This window comes from Dermacentor albipictus, chromosome 2 (assembly GCF_038994185.2).
Source record: "Dermacentor albipictus isolate Rhodes 1998 colony chromosome 2, USDA_Dalb.pri_finalv2, whole genome shotgun sequence".
Taxonomy (NCBI): Eukaryota; Metazoa; Arthropoda; class Arachnida; order Ixodida; family Ixodidae; genus Dermacentor; species Dermacentor albipictus.
This window is the reverse complement of record NC_091822.1, coordinates 189,799,615-189,819,067: the sequence shown is the minus strand read 5'-3', so window position 1 is coordinate 189,819,067 and position 19,453 is coordinate 189,799,615. Positions and strand designations below refer to the sequence as shown.

The 19,453-nt window shown below is 45.2% G+C and overlaps 2 protein-coding genes across 3 annotated transcripts in view; both read left to right on the top strand.

Annotated features, from left to right (window-relative positions):
• The first annotated feature begins 373 nt into the window (after positions 1-373).
• Positions 374-3,744, top strand: LOC135919588 (glucose dehydrogenase [FAD, quinone]-like). The gene has a single exon (XM_065453507.2). The coding sequence runs from the start codon at positions 724-726 to the stop codon at positions 2,578-2,580; it is 1,857 nt and encodes a 618-aa protein (XP_065309579.1). The 5' UTR covers positions 374-723; the 3' UTR covers positions 2,581-3,744.
• A 7,673-nt stretch (positions 3,745-11,417) lies between these two features.
• The window catches only part of LOC135919595 (uncharacterized), a 47,188-nt gene continuing 39,152 nt past the window's right edge, over positions 11,418-19,453 (top strand). For both annotated transcript variants that reach the window (XM_065453517.1, XM_065453516.1), the window contains exons 1-4: positions 11,418-11,569; positions 12,081-12,161; positions 13,485-13,609; positions 17,592-17,764. In XM_065453517.1, coding sequence (XP_065309589.1) covers positions 11,553-11,569; positions 12,081-12,161; positions 13,485-13,609; positions 17,592-17,764 — 396 coding nt within the window. In that variant the 5' untranslated portion in view covers positions 11,418-11,552. The remainder of the gene's footprint in view (positions 11,570-12,080; positions 12,162-13,484; positions 13,610-17,591; positions 17,765-19,453) is intronic.

Genomic DNA, 19,453 nt, shown 5'->3' with positions numbered 1-19,453 from the left:
CTTTTATTGATATCGTCTGTGTTGTCCTGGCCTCTTTCGCACTTCTTCACTACGTCGTCAAGATAGGCCATTTAATCCCAGTCAAACTGTTGGAAGCATTTTGGCCCCAGCGACGCTCTTCGCGGAGTACACGCTCAAACATGCGCCCCGACTTGCCCGAGCAATACCGAAGGAGGCATTAATCGTGGGCTCAAAGAGCTAGCGTTTGCACGAATATGTCGACTGCTTGAGGCGAGTGCTCAGATCGCATAGGCAAATGGGGTGCACGTGCCCTATCTGGCATAGCTGAAACGTCGCGATACCCTGCAGGCGTGCCAATTTGTGGCGTTCGATCATACACCTCTGTCATCTATCACTATTTTGATTGCCAAAGCCAGTCACGCTTCTGCGAACGTCACGAGCAGAATAGGATGTGCTTCTTTCACACAGCATTGTTACGATTCCACGTGGCAGTGTTTTCCATCACCACTCGGGGGGGCGCCACCCCCGATGAAAAAGGCTACATGAAAAAGCAGTATTCGAGGTCGCCATGGTCGGTGTTGTCTGCAACAGCACGGAACGGGTCACTGTCAGCGACTCGGCCATCTTTACAGAATGACGACGGGCATATCTGCTCAAATCTGTTCGGCCAAGCCGTTTGCGCTCGGCGGTGCGCAAGCAGCTCGCGTTTTGCTCTGCTCTTCTGTGTGACCATATGGACTGTCGCCGCTGCGTATTGACCAGATGGCCACAGCCTGGTTCCCTAGTGTGGGCACGTTGTTGCCCATTGCAGCGCTCATGTTCTACCGACTGGGACGCGACCAGACGACCATGCACACGCTCGACCTTCTCCAGGAGTACGATTACATCATTGTGGGTGCGGGCTCGGCGGGCTGTGTGCTGGCCAACCGGCTGAGCGCTGACCCACAGGCGAAGGTGCTCCTGCTGGAGGCTGGTGGGTGGGAAGGCGAACTGGCTGACATCCCCCTGATCGCAGCTTCTGTCCAGGGATCAGCTCTGGACTGGAATTACACCACGCGGCCACAAGAGGCCGCTTGCTTCGGCATGCACGAAAGACGCAGCAAGTGGCCACGGGGCAAAGTGCTAGGTGGTTCGAGTGTCCTCAACTATATGCTTTACGTGCGAGGCAGCCCTCATGACTACGACCGCTGGCGGGATCATCATGGCTGCGATGGGTGGGGGTGGCAAGAATTGCGGCCGTACTTCTTGCGCTCGGAGCACAATTGGGACCCGGACATCGCCTCTAACGGTCACCACGGGACCGATGGGCCCCTTTCAGTGATGCGCGCCCCGTACCACACGCCCGTGGCTGAAGCCTTTGTGGAGGCTGGCCGGCAAATGGGCTACCCCGCAGGTGGCGACATCAACGGAGACAAACTCGCAGGCTTCACGATCCCGCAGGGCACCGTCTGGCAGGGTCGTCGTCACAGCACACGCCGTGCCTTCCTGGACCCTATCCTTCACCGTCAGAATCTGCACATCGGAGTCTACTGCCACGTTACCAAGGTTCTCGTGAAAGATGGCATGGCCTACGGTGTTACCTTTGACCGCTACACCGTACCACACCGCGCTCTGGCCCGACGGGAGGTGATCCTGGCAGCCGGGGCCATCGGCTCCCCTCAACTGCTGCTTCTCTCAGGCATTGGACCCGCCGTACATCTCAACGAAGTCGGGGTGCCCTTGGTGCGAGATCTGCCCGGTGTGGGTGCCAACCTTCAGGACCACATTTTTCCTGGTGGCCTCAACTTCCTGCTAGAGAAGCCAGTGTCCGTGCTTCAGTCGCGCACCTTCACCCTGCGGGAGTTGACGCACTACCTTGCCACCCGCTCTGGCCCACTGACGCTGCTTGGTGGAGTCGAGGGTTTAGGCTTCGTGAGCACACGCTATGCCAGTATGGAGTGGCCAGACATTGAGATCCACATGGCGTCCGGCTCCCCGGTGTCGGATGATGGCGACACCTTCCGCTTCGCGCATGGATTAAGCAACGAGACGTGGGAATCAACATTTCTTCCATACCTGGGGCGCGAATCTATGTCGCTGTATCCTGTGATTCTGCGACCGCAATCACGCGGCCGACTGCGCCTACTCTCCCGAGACCCGTACGATGCTCCGGACATCGACCCTCGCTATCTGACACATCCACGGGACATCAACACTATGGTTGACGCCATGAAGTTGTGTCTCCGGCTGGCGGGAATGCCTGCTCTGCGGCACCTGGGCACACGTGTGTGGGAGAAGCCGCTGCCTGGCTGCGAGCTGTACCCATTCCTCGGCGACGAGTACCTGGCCTGTGTGGCTCGCTCGTACACCAGCACCTTGTACCATCCGGCCTGCACCTGCCGCATGGGGCGCGTCAACGACTCGCGCACTGTCGTGGACTCGGAGCTCAGGGTGAAAGGAATAGATCATCTACGCGTTGTGGATGCTTCGATCATGCCCACCCTTGTGTCCGGAAATACCAATGCACCAGTCATCATGATCGCAGAGAAAGCCTCGGACATTATCCAAGAGCATTGGCAGAAAATTCCTGTCCTGAGCAAAGAATCCGACGCAGTAACAATGTCAACGCCCAAGCTTTGAAGCTGTGCCAGAGACCACTCAGACTTGGCTGTGTCGCAATGCACTAAGAATGCAGGAACTAGAAAGCTCTTTTTTTTTTCTCCCGTCATTTGAGAGATAGCGCATGAAGCAGTATTTTAAAACTTGCCCCAAATCTTTCTTGGGAACGGGTTGCAGTGTTTCAAATTAATGGTGATTGTATTTTAATTTCATCATCATCATATATGTTACTTAAGGGCTCCTGGAGGGGTTACAAATTGGGCGCTATCAAGCTGAACTGCCAATGACCACATTATTAGTTATGCTGGACATAAAAGAGCATAAAAAGCTGGACATAAAAGAGCATTCTACAACGGCATAGGATGAGTACATTCACTTAGATTGCCACACGTGATTGTTTAGTATATTGCGGAAAGTTTGTCGGTTACTGCACGTTACTGCACGTGACGTGATTTTAAAGACAAAAGGCTAGTCACAAAACGATGGATGCTTGAAGTGATTAACAGTGTGCGAACAAAGAAAAGCTACAGCCCGGGGCTTACGTTCTGTCAAAGGGACTTGCCATTTGTTGTCCTTGCCAAGACAAAGCTGCCACTCATAACATTGACTCCAGAGACCGGGCTGGCGTTTCCCTTTCCCTCCCCCTGTTCATCAGGCGCTGCGCGTTGCAACAACCTGTGAGGTCATGAGGTACTGGAGATGTAATTTCAAGATAGCACAGCCATCCATCTCTCACGTTGGCGTCGTGCCCAATTTATCCTTGCGTTTCTACATTAGCTTTCCTTGATGATGATTATGACGGTGATCGATATTGTTTTTTTTTTTGTTTCACGCGGACATCTAGGCCAAGGAGTGTCAGAGCGTGAGCACTCCTGAACGAGGTAAGACTGAGCGAGGTTATAGGTTACTCCTTTCACAGAGTAGCTGACCGGACCCTTCTTCAGTTGATATTCTCGCCTCTCTCTAGTTAATGAATGTTCCAAGTACCTGAGCTTCATCGAAGGTCATCCGTAACCTGTTGTGAGCTCACGTGAGCGTCTGCCAAAACAGAACTATGGAGAATGGCAGCAAGCGCATTTTGTACCTTCCGCTCTCCCCGAACGCGCACACGCAGCGGAGACGCTGCCCTGCATGTAAATGTCTGTAATCTCGGTATTTACTCTTATAAATTCATATTTCTATCCAGCCCTTTTATGCGCATGTATGCGATATTGCATGAACCGAGTCGGTGACAATTTCAAAACTAGCTTTTTCTTGTACACTAATGCAGGAAGCACGCACCAGAGCGTGGACCTCGTGCACAAGTTTATAACATTAACTTTGAGATTGCGGTGAACAGAGAAACAAAGCAGATATGAAAACACACGCACGCGCGTACACATGCACATACGGAAGGTTATTTCTGTTGTCTCCGGTAAATCCGAGTCGCGTGCCCCATCGTTCTGCAGGTCTCGCGCCGGTATCCGCGAGCTTCTGCTCCGGTGCAGAAGCCCCGGGAACCGGACTGTGGTTCGGCCGCTGGCTCTCGCTCGTTCCCCGTCGTCGCCGTCGCGGGCCCAAATTGACGACCAGCACGGTTCCAGTAACGCGAGGCCTGACGCGGTCACGCCAGGTACGTCGTGCGAACACCGCCACCTGCGCGAACGGCACAGCATCGCGAGCAGCGCTCGCTCCTCCACGCTGCCTCTTGCGGTTTGAATTGCTTCGTTTTATACCATTTACTTGTTTTGCAAGAGCGATGGGCATGCGTGAGCGCACGGCCTCTTCGTCCTCGTTGGGTAACAAGGCGGCGCCCGGTGGAACAATCGAACGGGGCGGAAAGTCGTCGTGCGGGGAATGGATCGAGAAAGTCGCGAGTAGTCCTGTTTGATTCTCGAACCGCTCAAATATCGATCGCCACTCGTTGCTACACCGCTCAAAGTGCAGCGTGCCAAAGCAACTAAAGATCAGCAATTGTCACAAACAAAGATGCTCTGTCACGGCTATCCAGTAATACGTTTTTTTTTTTCCTGATGTCGTTGATCGGAATCAGGTGATTGGATATTCGTGAAATGGAAAAAAAATACTAAGAAAATCGCGTGTCGAGCTACGAGGGGCACGGTAGTAGAAGGCTAGGGATCAGCTTTGACCAACTCATTGTTATTAACGTACACCTAAACTGCGTACAAGGCGTTGTGTGTGTGTCCCCATCTTAATGGGGGCGCCGCAGCTGAAAAACAAACCCTCGACCTTATGCTTAGCAGCAGAACACCACAATTTCTTTCACTTCCATTTGTTTGTGAACGTGAACAAAGACGTAAAATTAAGACCTCCCTAACAGGTAAGACACTTCTAACTTCTATTATGCCTTCTGTGGCTTCAGTGAATGTTGGCTTATTTCTCTAAATCGAGCTCTTTCGTTCCCTTCGCCAACAGCATGGCTCAAACAAACCTGGTGCCTTGGAGATCTTATATTAGAGTTCGCTTCCGTCACCGTCTTCTTCGTCTCAACGACTGCTCCAGTACACGTTCGGTTCTTGATCCGAGTCCAAACAATTTGGCGAATTGCCGCCTACCGCAGGGACGTGTATACTACATTAAAACCTGACATTATGCTTTCGTCACATTATAAGTAGATTGCATCAATCAAGCTTAATCTAACTGCACAAGGTACTCGAAAATAAACGAGTAAAGAAATAATGAACGTTAAAACCCTCTTATCGCAAAACTTCCGCAGTTGGGCTTCGCTGCAGGCAGGGTGTTGCTGTGGCGAAGCATCCACACAAGGCACTGCCGCAGCCACGGCTTACCGCGGTCAAGCTCGACACTCACGTTGCGTGGCCGCGCAGTAGAAAACCATCTCATCAACACCGGAACCCGCACCCGCAACTCTCGAGGGACCACACCGCTAACCCGATAACCTTGGGCAGGGCGCGTCCGCGTCATATAGCTCCCGCGCAGGAGGGGATGCGGCGGAAATTTCCCGATCAGCCGTATATGTATATACATACACGAACCAACGTGTGGCGTCATAATCGGCAGTTGGCCACAAAATGACGCGCACTCGCGACATGCGCCTCGCTCGCCTTCATTCCTTCTCTTATTATTATTATTACCGTTCTCTTCGCTCTGCCGGCATACACTGCATCCGCGGGGAGCCAAAACGCGCTCCGCAAGGACGAGCAAATCGAATTAGGCAGCGCGTCGCGCGCGCCCGCCCGCCCACGCTATTTCGGGCAGGTCCGCAGCCACGGTGCCGGTCGTATCGACACGGGCCCATGCAATATGCAGTGGCCCGCGCTGCCCAGCGGCGCGCCGCAGCGGCCGGCCACTGGCCACGCCGACTGATCGGCCGAGCAGCGGCGCTGGCCACGAGCGGAGGGCCTCTGCTTGCGCAACGAGGACCCTCAATCACGACGATCCGGCGACTTCCTCGTTCGGCTCGCGGGCCATCCATAATGCAGCCGCACGGGCGGCGCGCCCGTGGCCGTTTGCGCTCAATTCGATTTGCGCCCGGGCTTGGCCCGCCTTCTCCGCCATCCCAGGTGGCTGCGGTCGAGACGCCGGCGCGAGGGCCCTCTTGTAATTGGCGGCGGGCGCGAGCCTTCTTTGGGTGCATAGCGGCCGAGCACGACGCCGCATAGAGCTCCTCGAGACGTCGCCCCGCGATGTGCACCCACGGCCTCCTCCTCCTCTGGACTAGCTCCTCCGAACTTCTTCCGAATTGGACTAGCTCTTCCGAACTTCTGATGGTCTCGCGATTTCGTTCGCAATTCTGTCCCTCCGACTGCGCCATATGACTATGTTTAAATTATGCGCTGCTTTCGTTAAAGTTGCCCTTTATTCCGCTCAACGTGCAGCTCCTCTGACGATTTCGTGCATAACATCAGTTACGACACGTTAATCGAATGACTTTAGCAGATCGCAATTCATTTCCAATTTGTTTTTGCGAGGTCGTGGCGAGTTATCGTAAAGAATATCAGGGAAAGATGTACTTCAAATCTCTTTCTTTCTTGCTATCTCGCACGTGCACTGACATGCACACACAAACAATCACGCACACGCGCATTAATTGACAAAGCCCCACTTACTTCCACGGTATCAAGAAGACTTTGTTAGGGTTACATGACACCAGGTTGATTCAAAAGCAACGGGGCATCATTACATATCGAACACTTTTTTTATACATAAAGACTTTTAAAAAATTGCCTGTGAGAAATAGCATGATTCTAGTCATTGAGCTGGGTTACTCAAAGAGGCGGACATCAATAGCACGAGAAATCGAAAGGCATAATCGGCGAATTATCACAAATGCATAAATTATTTTTTTTATTCATAACTTTACGTCACATAATGCGATTTAGGAACTGCAGCCGATTAGTTTGGAAGGCGTATCCACTTCAAACGATTTTTCAAGATGGCGCCAGTGTCGACATATTAATTCCCAAAGTGTGCGATGAAATACATGTACGTTATCATAAGAAGCCAACAAACACTGACACCAAGGACAACACAGGGGAAATTTCTTGTGCTTAATAAATGAAATAAAGAAACGATAAGTTAATGGAAATGAAAGTGGATGAAAAGGCAACTTGCCGCAGGTGGGGAACGATCCCACAACCTTCGCATTTCGCGTGCGAGGCTCTACCAATTGAGCTACCGCGGCGCCATTTCGTCATTCACTTTCTAGGGTGTTCATTTTTTGTGGGATCGTTCCCCGCATGCAACAAATTGTTTGTTCATCCACTTTCATTTTTCATATATTTATCGTTTCTTTATTTCATTTATTAAACACAAGTAATTTCCCCTGTGTTGTCCTTGGTGTCAGTGTTTGTTGGCTTCTTATGATATGACTAATAAAATATCAGGCCTCTCGGTTAACCCCCTTTCTTCTCGTTTATATGTGCGTTCCAGTTACTTTTGTGGTTCATTGCATAAAGCGGCCGAAAAAAAAAGCAAGCGGAGCAATGGTGCATTTTTACGCAAATTTCACGGTGATTATCTCGAAACCCGTGTGATCCTTAGAAAACTGTTTCAAGTTGATACGCCTTGCAACCTCACCGGATATAATTAGTAAATTACAATATGAGCCGTAATTAAGAAAACAGTTAATTAGGGATGCATTTCTTAATTTCGAATTTTTGTGCTACTTATGTCTGGCCCTTGGAGTAAACCAGAACAAGGACTACAATTACGGTATCTGCCACAAGCGATTCTAAACATTATGTATGGTCACAAAAAGAGAAAAGACCTTTATAATAATATAGTATGCGACTTGTTTTGAATGAAAACAGGCACAAAAATTTTGACTCAGCGCAGTTGAGGTCAGTGCCCCCCCTTTTTATTTTTTCCGGCAATGCAATGCTAACAGTGCCAGGCACCGGCAATAAGGTTTGTCCCATATTTCGCGAAAGGCTTTGGGAAATGTTCAATGCCAATACAATTATTTGTCTGCCAGTTTGGGAAGAGACACTGCAAAAGTTTTGCTATTGTAAGGATTCTTACACACTTGGAACATGTCCCCCGAAGCATTTAATTACGAAGCGAATTAGCGAACTTTAGCTAATAATTTAGATATCAAACTTCGCCACACATACGAGCTGTGCAGGATGCATTGCTTTATTCAGTAAATAGGTCATTCCCGTTTTTTCTCTTCTTCCTTTTTTTATTTTGATGGAATTTACGTGGAAGTTACATTTATTGCGGATGAATGAAAGCTAACCTTCAGTCTGGGAGATATAGGCTGTTTTCTTGTTTGTTTTTTTAGCTGCGCCAAATTTGTAGATACCACCTGTGGCTGATAACACAATTTTAATCCTTGAGCTAAATTACTCCCTTAGGCGGTCATTACTTCTGCGAGGAATCAAAATGAGTAACTGAATAATTAACAGAATTACACCAATTCACTTCTTATTAAAGTTTTTCATCCATCCATCCAATTCACTACCAGTTAATTTATTCGCGGTACATATTTCAATCTACGAATCGTTTAGAAAGGCCTATCGATTTGGAACGAATTCCGAGGATGGAACTGCTTTCGATGTATGCGCTGTAAAAGCTGCGATAAAAATGCGCTGTTGTTCCAGATATTTCTTTATGAAAACGCTGTTTTTTGCATTGAAGCACAAATGTAACTCGAATGCCGATGCAATACACTTTGAAAATTATTATCTCAAAGCAGGTGTAGCCCAGAGAATTCGTTCCAAGTGGATACGCCTTGCAAACTCAGCGGCCACAATTCGTAAATTGAAATATGTGCAATAAAGCAATTGATCAAACAGTTAATTAGTGTAATTGTGTTAATTATTTGATTAAGCATTGTGATTTTTTCGTAAATGTAGTGGCCATATCATGGAGTAATTTAGCTGAAGAATTAGGATTGTGCTATCTGCTACAGGCAATTTCTAAAATTTCGTTGCCGCTAAAAGAAAGTAAAAGAAAGCCTGGCGTTTGTTTGTTTTCTTGACGAACAGCTCGATCAATAAATACTCCGTTTTTTGCCCAGGATGCAATAGCGAGAACCCGCACTCTTAGAACGCGCACTTTTCCCTATTAAAAATGTTTACACCCTTTGGGTCGTATCTAGTCCCACAATCATAATCGTAATCTGTCTTGTCCGCATTTCCTTTCTTTAACGCTGTGAGCCCGGTACTTCCAAGTCACGAACGGCTTGCGCGTTATCAGCCTGAGGCGGCATTCTGACAGGAAAGCAACGAGCGCTGAGTTTTCAAGAAAGGAAACGCAAGCAAGACAAATGACGATTATCATTATGGTGAAGATAAGCCGCAAAGGGTGCAAACTCATTTAGAGTGTACATTTCCTCTCAGTAACACTGCGCGCCCTGTTCTTCCAGGTCACCATGCAGGTCACGAACAGCATGCGCGTTTTCATCGTGACAGAGCGTTATCGCCCGGAAAGTACACTCTAAAAAAAGTTTGCACCCTTTGGGGTGTATATCTGCCACACAAAAGTAATCATCATCTGCCTTGATGCGTTTCTTTTCTTTAAAGCTGAGAGCCCGGTACTTTCCAGTGACGAACGGCATGCGCGTTATCAGCACGACATAGCATTCCCGACAGGAAAGTAGCGAGTGCGGCGTTTTCAAGAAAGGAAACGCGTCAAGGCAGATGACGATTATCGTTGTGTGGCAGAGATACACTCCAAAGGGTGCAAACTTTTTTTTAGAGTGTAGCGAGCACAGAGTTTTTTTAAAAAGTAAACGCAAAGCAGATGACTATTGTTTGGGGGCGAGGGACAACGCAAAGGCATAAACTTTTTTAGAGTGCTGTCAGGTCAAGATACGCCGAAAAGGGCGTAAACTTTCTTTAAGAGTGCACACTCTACACTCTTGGAAAAAATTTACACCCTTTGGGGCTTACCTTGTCCCACAACAATAATCGTCATCCGTCTTGCCCGCGTTTCCTTTCTCTAACGCGGCGAGCCCGGTGCTTGCCAGTCACGAACGGCATGCGCGTTATCAGTGTGACGCAGCATTCTCGGCAGGAAAGTAGCGAGCGCCGAGTTTTCAGGAAAGGAAACGCAAGCAAGGCAGATGACGATTATCGTTGTGGGACAAATTTACAGCCCAAAGGGTGCAACAGTTTTGAGAGTGTAAAACAAAATTACACCCTTTCGGTTGTATCTTGCCACACAACAATAAACGTCATTTGTCTTGTCCGTATTTCCTTTCTTTAACGCTGCGAGCCCGGTACTTCCCAGTAACGAACGGCATGCGCGTTATCAGCATGACATAGCATTCCCGACAGGAAAGTAGCCGGCGCGGCATTCTCAAGAAATGAAACGCAAAAGGCAGATGCCGATTATTGTTGTGCGAGAGATATACACCCTAAAGGGTGTACTTTGTCTGAGAGTGCACTGTTAAACAAATGTACATCCTTTGGGGTATATGTTTGTCACGCAACAATAATCGTCATCTGCCTTCCTTCACTCTAAAAAAAGTTTACACCCTTTGAGGTGCATATCTGCCACACAACAATAATCATCTGCCTTGCTTGCGTTTCCTTTCTTGAAAACGCTCCGCTCACTACTTTCATGTCGAGAATGCTCCGTCATGCTGATAACGCGCATGTCGTTCGTGACTTGGAAGTACCGGGTTCGCATCGTTAAAGAAAGGAAATGCGTACAAGGCTGAAGACGATTATCGTTGTGTGGCAAGATACGACCCAAAGGGTGTAATTTTGCTTAAGAGTGTGTAATATGTGACGTTCAAGTTGGCACTGAGGTAACGTATGGCGATACATTTTCTTTATGGCACTTTCTTGTTCAAAAGTGCATACTGTCTGCAGAGATGCCAAGTCTAAGAAAGCCAAAAAATTAATGTTGTTTAACTTAGAGGGGTAGTGCTGCCGTCTGTCCTAAATAGGCCAAACGTCCACCCCAGAGCATTTCCTTTGAGGTTCTCGGAGGCAACGACCAAAGATTTCAGAAGGAAGCTTAGTAGTTTTGCTCACTCAACGACAGATGACGCCACTATTCTATCAACCAAGAAAGCGACAATTATTGTTTTTTTAGAAAAAAGAAGTAAATAACAGACATGCAAACGTACTGGTAAACACAATGAACCTCCACATGCAGCCTGAATACGAAGTTTGACTGCGAAAGAAAACTGTTGTTCAAAAGAAAAATTTATTTACTGACGTTTCGGTCAGCCATTTGTGAAATCAACGAAAGCCTCTAAAAACTAGTATGAAAATATGGAAGTTTTACTGCGGGCTTTGTGAGTATCGATATATGAGGCAATACGATGCACATAAACGCACAAACTCACTGAAACCCAAACTGAAACCGTTCTGTGCCGCTTTTTTGTTTCTATGACAACGCCGCAGCGACGCCACTTGGCCATTTGCGCGTGCGTGGGATGGCTGTGCCATCATGGTGTGGGTGTGCTCTGCGTTGAAGTTCGCTGAACGGACAGAACTGTACTGGTCCTGGATATGATTCCCTCTCATTTACCACCCATATATGCACCAATCGCTGTGTCAGAGGCTGCCTAAATGGCGCCTTCCATCAGGTATTTGTCTTTATTAATTTTCCGCAGGACGTAGTAGGCTGCGGTGTCGGTTTCGTTGATCGCGGCAATTAAGTTGATTTCTGATGTCTCGTGTGTAATTAAACTGGTCCCGTTTGTGTGAAACACTCTGGAAACGACTCATATTACGCCGAAACTACAGAAATGATGTTATAAATGCGTTTTCGTATTGATATATCATCTTCGACGAAGCCGACACTCAAACTCGAAGTGCGTGGGTGTCGGGAGTACTTTTTCAACTTGGATAATGTCGATACTTCACAAAGCTCCCTATGAGCGCGCCCTGGCACGCACATCTACGTATTGTAAGCGTGTTATGAAACGGTGAGTTTCAGTTAATTCAACGTTTTGTATCTTACGCCAGCGGCAGAAGGTTTTTGCTGTGCCATGTCCGTATCCATATTGAACTGCGGTTCTCGACATCACTGTCATTGCCCTTCAGAATATCGCATTTCCATTGTTAAGGTGTTGTATTTTCTTGTGTACTTTCCAGCAAAGAAGAATTAATGAGGAACTCTGACCCTTTGGTATGGGATTTCGAAGCGTCTAGCAGTCATAGTGAAAACACACAAAGGTATGTTTATCTAAATTCTAGCTACGCATACGCTTGGCGCCGAGTCCAATATTTCTTAAAATGCCGTAATGTTTATTCTAGCGTGAATTACATGGAAATAACTTTTGTCTTCCTTATTTGTGTGGTTTGCGTACTATCACAGGTTGTGTGAAAATATCACTTGAGTTGGTTTTATTGTCAGATTACCACGCGGCTTCTAGAGCGGGTTTTTTTACTGCTCTCTGTCCGTTTTGGTAGATCACAGTTAAGAACTGGACCGTAAGCTGTTTTGACCAAGTGATCATATTCACCTTGGAGGGGCTTTTTTTACTTCGAAAATTATTTATTTTTCCTTTCTCTTGTGTGCGAATCGCATGCTATATTGCTTTCTTGGACAATTGGTTACTGTACTCAAGAACTATATGATCGGTGTACTGTATAGCCTGTTCTGTATCGAAAGTACAGCTGCGTGCTGTTCCCTTCCTAAAGAATTGGTAGTCTAGAAATGCACTGTGGCAGAGGCATCAACATTATCTGGTAATGTCCTGCCAATTGTATTATGTGCAAGTAAAGTAGGCATGAAGCTATTTATATACAGTGTTTACAATTCTAAGACCAGAAATGATCAAGGGTGAAACCAGTACATCCCAGGGCAAGGGTTTGTTATCTTTGGCAGTGAATTGTTAACGGTCATGTAGCAGTACAAATGCGTATATAGATCCTGTAGTCAGCGACAAATCATGAATGCAGGAGAGAGTTTTTCCCCAAAAGTGTAATTTGTCAGCTCTTCATTCCTTCATAGTTCAGGACGTACTTCTCTTACACATGCCTATGGCACAAAGAACTGGTGTCCCATGTGTTCTGTGTCATTTTAGCATGATGCGGTCCCTCATCATATGAACAAACTACCAAAACCTCCTAGTGTGGAGATGAAGACAGCTCGCAGAAAAAAAAATTGTTTGTTTGAAATTTAATTAAAAGAAACATTTGCCTGGCCTTCTGTACAAAGTACTTCCTAACCAAGATGCCCTATCTACAGCTTGCGGGTGCACGCCAATGCCAAGATGCATCCCAAAAGGCTGAATGGCCCACTTGACCCCTTCACAATCGGTACAACTTGCACTTAAGAGACAAAGAGCTTTCCGAACAGGGCGAGTTTCACAGTTTTAGGTGAGCTAGAATGTGTTAGAAGGGAAGCTATTCCCTTTGTGCCTTGAAATTGCAGAATTTGAACAAGAATGTTGATGCACAAAGTTTTCCGAAAAGTTGGTAGACAGCTCCCAGTACGTTGTGTTTGGGATTTTACTTCACTGACCTGAGGGAAACTGCTTTGCTGTTTTGCAGGACTTGTGAACGTGTGTGGACTGCCTTAACTAGTCGTCTCTGCAATGTTTTCATCATTGTGCTCTCTGTGGTGACAGGACTTGCCATTCTCCTGAAGCTGCTAACAGACATCCAGTTTGCACAGGGTGTGTGCATTAAGGGTTTGTTTGAGATGCTCTGGTGAACATGGTTCTGGAATCCATTGCAAACAAATTAGTCACGAATAGCAGCCACAGAGGGTAACATATTCCCATCAACTAATGACTACTAATGGCTATTGGCTAATGACTACTAATGACTACAATGGCTATTGTAGATTCTAAGAGCCTGTCTAACAAGCTTTTATAAGGAGGTGTCAAGAAATGTTGCAGATTTTACAGTGGTGCCCAACAGACCTCCTGCAGTTTGTGATGTAGGCTGCATGCAGCGGTGCTGTTGATAGTAACAATGTCCGATTAGAGTTACGGACTACCCACCCTGTAAGAATGCACGAAACCACAATGATGCAAATTTAATTACTAGTTACACAGTTCAGTTATGAAGTGTTCACATTGTGAGAAAGTTCCTCATACATCTTAAAAAGTACACAAAACAGAAATAAAATTTTGTACTAGGAAGATCATACTTAAAACACAGGTCTAGTAGCAAAAACAACACCCCCAATCTGCCCACCCCATTAAAATGCAAGTTAGCAGGTACATCAGAGATGCTTTATTTCTAACAATGAACAATAAGGCAGGCATATCGTAAACAGCTGCTCAGTGCATGTCACAGCAATGTGTGCAAAATACCAGTCTCTTCACAGCTGATTTGGCAAAACATCAGTATGCAGTGGCACAAAATGGTAATGACATGTTGCAAATAATTGAACGTGGCATTATACATAGCAGTGCCAGAAGACAAAACACAATCTCTTCAAATTTCCCATATATTATTTGCAGAGCATGACACTACATACTGATGCAGCGTATTGTGAGAGCTATTTTATTCAAAGTTGTATTTTACTGCAGGTCATTAAAAGAGGCATTGAGCTTGTATTTTGCAATAAGTAGATAGTTTTACTGGGGATGAGCACTATCCGAATCCTCATCAAGGCATGTACGCCATCAATGAATACTATACAAGACAGAGTTAAGGAAATGTTTCATTGGCTATTATCATACGGCAACAAACTAGTGGAGAAAACTGAATACAGTTGATGTCAAGCATGTGGTACTGACTGATAAGAAAATGTAGAATGTAAAGAAAGTAGAGAAATGGCTGCATATATATATATATATATATATATATATATATATATATATATATATATATATATATATATATATATATATATATATATATATATATATATATATATATATATATATATATATATATATATATATATATATATATATATATATATATATATATATATATATATATATATATATAATCAAGAGAGTAAACATGCGTAGCCACCAACACATTCTACTCTTGCATGCTGATGCAATGCCAAATATGGTGCACATATATACACCATGAGAAACAACAAAACAGAATGACACACAAACACTTCAGTAGAGCATTCAGAAGTATAGCTATCTTGGTTGGTTAGGTGAGCAAGGAGCAACACTGAAGAAAAAAAAAACTACTCACAAGCAGTAACTGTGGTCCTTATTTGTTTCCACTTTGGTGCAATAGCTTCATCATCTTTACACAATCAGCTGCTGGAATTATCAACAGAAAAGCTCTTTTCTCGATAAAGACCTCTCTGGCAGTTCGGCATTTTAGACTGCTTCAAGCACTTCAAGTCATTCAACGGGTGCAATGTGTCTCATAATTAACTTTAGTTTGTCATGAAAAATTGAGACCAAACAGTCGACCGCTAGTTTCACTCTCAGATGGTTGCTGTGGCAACAAAGAAGTCCAACGGCATGCAGCTGCTCTCTGGGCTACTCATTGTGTTCATTTTACAAGCTATCTCCTTGCCCTTCACCAACACTTTGAGAAGTGGAAAGCAAAAGCGGCACAGAGTGAAGCACACTGTGTATCCATTGTTTTTATTTGCTTGCCTAACTGTGTAGGCAGAATGGTGCGGCATTGGCCGTGGCACTGCCACTGGCTGTTTCGGTGAATTCTGCCCAACAGCTGTAGAAAACTAATTTTGTCATATTGCATCTTTGTGCAATGCTAATAAAGAATATGATTACATTTTTTTTTATTGCTAGAAGTGTGCTCTCAGCATCTCTTTCTTAGTAGCTGATATACTTGAAGGTGGCTTCCTGTACCTTGCTGCCATCCCCATTCCTCTTCATTGAATTTTCTGCTGTGAAGAAGCATGTAGTTAATGAATAGGCATGTTTCGAAATTGCTACTTTTATTCCAAGCTGGTCAATTCACTTTGTTGCAGCTACATTTTGTTCCTTTTTTGTTCTTACTTGCCACAGTGGCTATGGTGTTGAACTGCTGAACTGTTGCACTGCTGAAGGTTGTGGGTACGATTCCCCACTGCGGTGGCTGCATTTCGGTGGGCACAAAATGCGAAAATGCCCACGTACTGTTCTTTAGGTGCACATTAAAGAATCTCTGGTCGCAAAAGTTAATCCGGAGCCCTTTGCTAGAGTGTCCTTCATAGCCCGCAGCACAGTTTTGGGATGTTGAACCCTATAATTTTTCATTTCTTTTGCTGTGCGATGAGTGAACACTCTTTATAGCAACACTTTGATGAACTATGCTTCAACTGGCATCATAGCTAACACTAAATTTCTTGTGCCAATGACAAAGTGCTTTTGGTGAAGATGTCATTGCACACTTAGTGACATAATTTGGTAGCACCCAAGGGATTTGATACTGCTGTCAGAGAGAGAGTGAAAGTGCAGGCTGCTACTTAAACTTGTGGGCTGGGCTCCCTTTGCTAAGCAGTAATATAGTTGATCATTGTGGTTACGACTAAAAGCCTGGGCTTGGTTGCTTGAAATCTGCAGACCTGTTTGAGGTTTTAGACATGCTTATTCTATTTGAAGGTTAACTGTGTATGTCTGCATACCATAGTGGTTCAATGGATCTGGCATTCTGTTGACAAATGGTATGAGCTGACAACTATCTAAAATATGCGCATAGCATGCTAAATTTCCAACAAAAGTCAAGAGTACCAAACATATATTTTATGTTCCCTTTATCAGGATTTCAAATGTTTTAACATTTCTGTGATGAGTAAATGTTTTAGATAGATATCAGCGCTCTACATTCTCTGAAGAGGCTCTTTGCAAACTGCAATGGCAGACAACACTGAGCTTCAGAGAGGAGGGCATCCAAAGATAGCGAACATGTGCATAAATTTGCAGTTTCAAGAGCCATCGCGACTAATTTGGATGGATTCTTCACAAATGTATTGTTTAAATTTAGCCTCGATTTTTGGAGAAGTAAAAGTTGAATGACTAAGAATAATTTTATCAGTAATAACTTAGTTGGGGGATTTCATCAAAAATGTAACTTTTCGAGGTGCATCTCCCCTTAATAGTGCATAATGTATCTGAATGCCTCGTGCCGGGGATACCGTGAGGCTTGGCTCTGCTGTACAGTTGCAGGAGGGCTGCAGTAGACATGAACTCTTTTCCACGCTGTTAGAGGATACAAAATGTAATAGTAAACATCTGTGCTTGTTTAATTAGTGCACTGTAAACATAACAAAAGGCACATCAGTGATGGCATGAGGAATGTAAACTGAACAGATGACAGTACACAACAGTAACTTTGCAATGTAAGCCCCTATCAACTATTGCCACTCTGGGCTCAACCTTTTGGAATGTGCATGCATTTGCTGGGCGGGTTCAAGTGATCAGTGTTGAGATTTGGGCTTGTTGGTTTGTCATCTTGAAGGTTTCTATAGTGCAGTGCAACTATTACAAAGATGCAGAGGAGGAACAAGACGCACACACACCACTATGTGTGTGTCTTGCTCCGTCTCTGCATCATTGAGCTGGTTGCGCTGCAATCAAAGCCTTAGTGCTTAAATGACTTTATATCTATCTTAAACTTATTTCCTGTCTAAACTGAGCTTTGCCTGTTCTTCTTCTGAGGCCAGTACTTGATTTTGAGGTGAATACATTTTCACCACCACCACCTACTTCTGTCTCTCCTCAGATGCAGAAATTCAGCTGATGTTGCAAAACTGCTCACTCAATCTGAGCGTCGGTGGTGATAGCAGCAGCAGCAGTGGATCCCACAGTGCCTACCTGACAGTTGCAAAACTCGAAACGTTCGTAGCTCTTCTTAGCTCATTGTCCTTGGCTGTGCTGAGCCTCTTTCTGGCTGAGGTGAGTGCTTATCCCAGACATTTAAACCTGTAACTTGGTCTTTGCTGTCGTACTACCTGTTTAAGTGATTTAACGTCGAAGCCCAGCATAATGACTCTGTGTGTAAACTAGGGTGGTTGACATTCTGCTGCTCACCCTCAGCCACTTAATGGCAAAGAAATAATTCTAGTGAGAAGTGTGCTTGTGTACATATTTATATCTGCTTCCACTGGTTGTAACTAGTTGTCATGCAATGGAAGGGACATTTCTAAAAATTATTGGGCATGGCTCCACTTGCCACATTATTTAAGTAGGCTGATTCTTGCACTAGTTAAGCCTCCTCTCTTTTAATGATGATTCAAACTGACATTTGTGCCAGTAGTGTATATTGTGCATTTTAGATAGTAGTTATACTTTTCTTGATGCTTGTTCAAAATGAAATTATTTTTCAGGTTACAGTGTGTCAGAAATTTGATCCCCAATCTTGTTGACCATCTTCTTACTGTACTTTAACTATGGCTTACATGCCGTGGTGATGCTTTTCTTGATGATTGTTCAAAATAAAATTATTTTTCAGGTTACGGTATGCCAGAAATTTGTCCCACAATCTTGTTGACCATCTTCTCATTGTATTTTAACTAGGGCTTACATGCCATGGTGGCTAAGGGGCTATGGCATTGCACTGCTAAGCATGAGGTCACGCATATAATTCTCGGTTGTAGCATTCGTATACAGATGAGGACGGAATACAAGAGCATTCATGTACTGTGCTTTAGGTGCACATTAAAGAACCCCAGGTTTTCAAAATTCGGAGCCCTCCACTACGACATTTTTCATAACCTACTGTGCACGGTTAGGACATTGAACCCATAATTCTATAATTAGACAAGGGCTCCAAAGACCTGTCATCATGGAAAATAATCTGCAGGCCTTCAGTATTTGTGTTCATGTCACACAAGCTGATGACATAGACCGGGAGACGACATATTTATTTTTTTCAAATTTAATCCTTTCTGTATCTTGTCATTAGCTTGCATAATGCGACACTGCTCTTGTTTCCATAGCTAGCCATTCATCATGGTTCATAAGTAAGCAGAATACAAAGGTGAGCCATACTCGTGAGCAACTTTCTGTGGCAATGAAGGCTAAGTTAGGGGGGGGGGAGGCAGAGCTTCTGCACATGTGTTACACTGCCGAGTAGTCTGGCAGTGTTTGGCAGCGCATTTAGTTTTTCGGAGCGCACACTGAACTGGCACAGCTTCCACATGTGTCAGTTTCACATTTGCCCAGAAGCGGAAGAGAACAGCAGAAAAATAGGTCAAATTTACCACTCAGTGATAAGCTTTGTCTTAATTTGCTGTTGTGAGTAATGTGTTTATTTTCTCTTTCCCTTTTCTCTTTCAGCTGAAAGTAACGCAGGTGAAAATTTGGAACTTTTTTCTGAAGTTCTTTCATTCGTGCATGCTTTGCCTTTCTAGCTTTTCCTTCATTGCCATAGAAAGTTGTCTGCAAGTATAGTTGGCGAGTGATCACCATGTTAACATAGTGCGACAAACAGGACAAGTGAGAGGATATGGACACAGTGCTGGCTACCAACTTATGTGTTTATTATGCTGAAGGCAGTATGTGTACACACAACGCTATAAATTGAAGTAAACAACAAGCCAAGGAAATTTATAACAAGGGCCCTGTGTGCATGCGTTTGCCTTT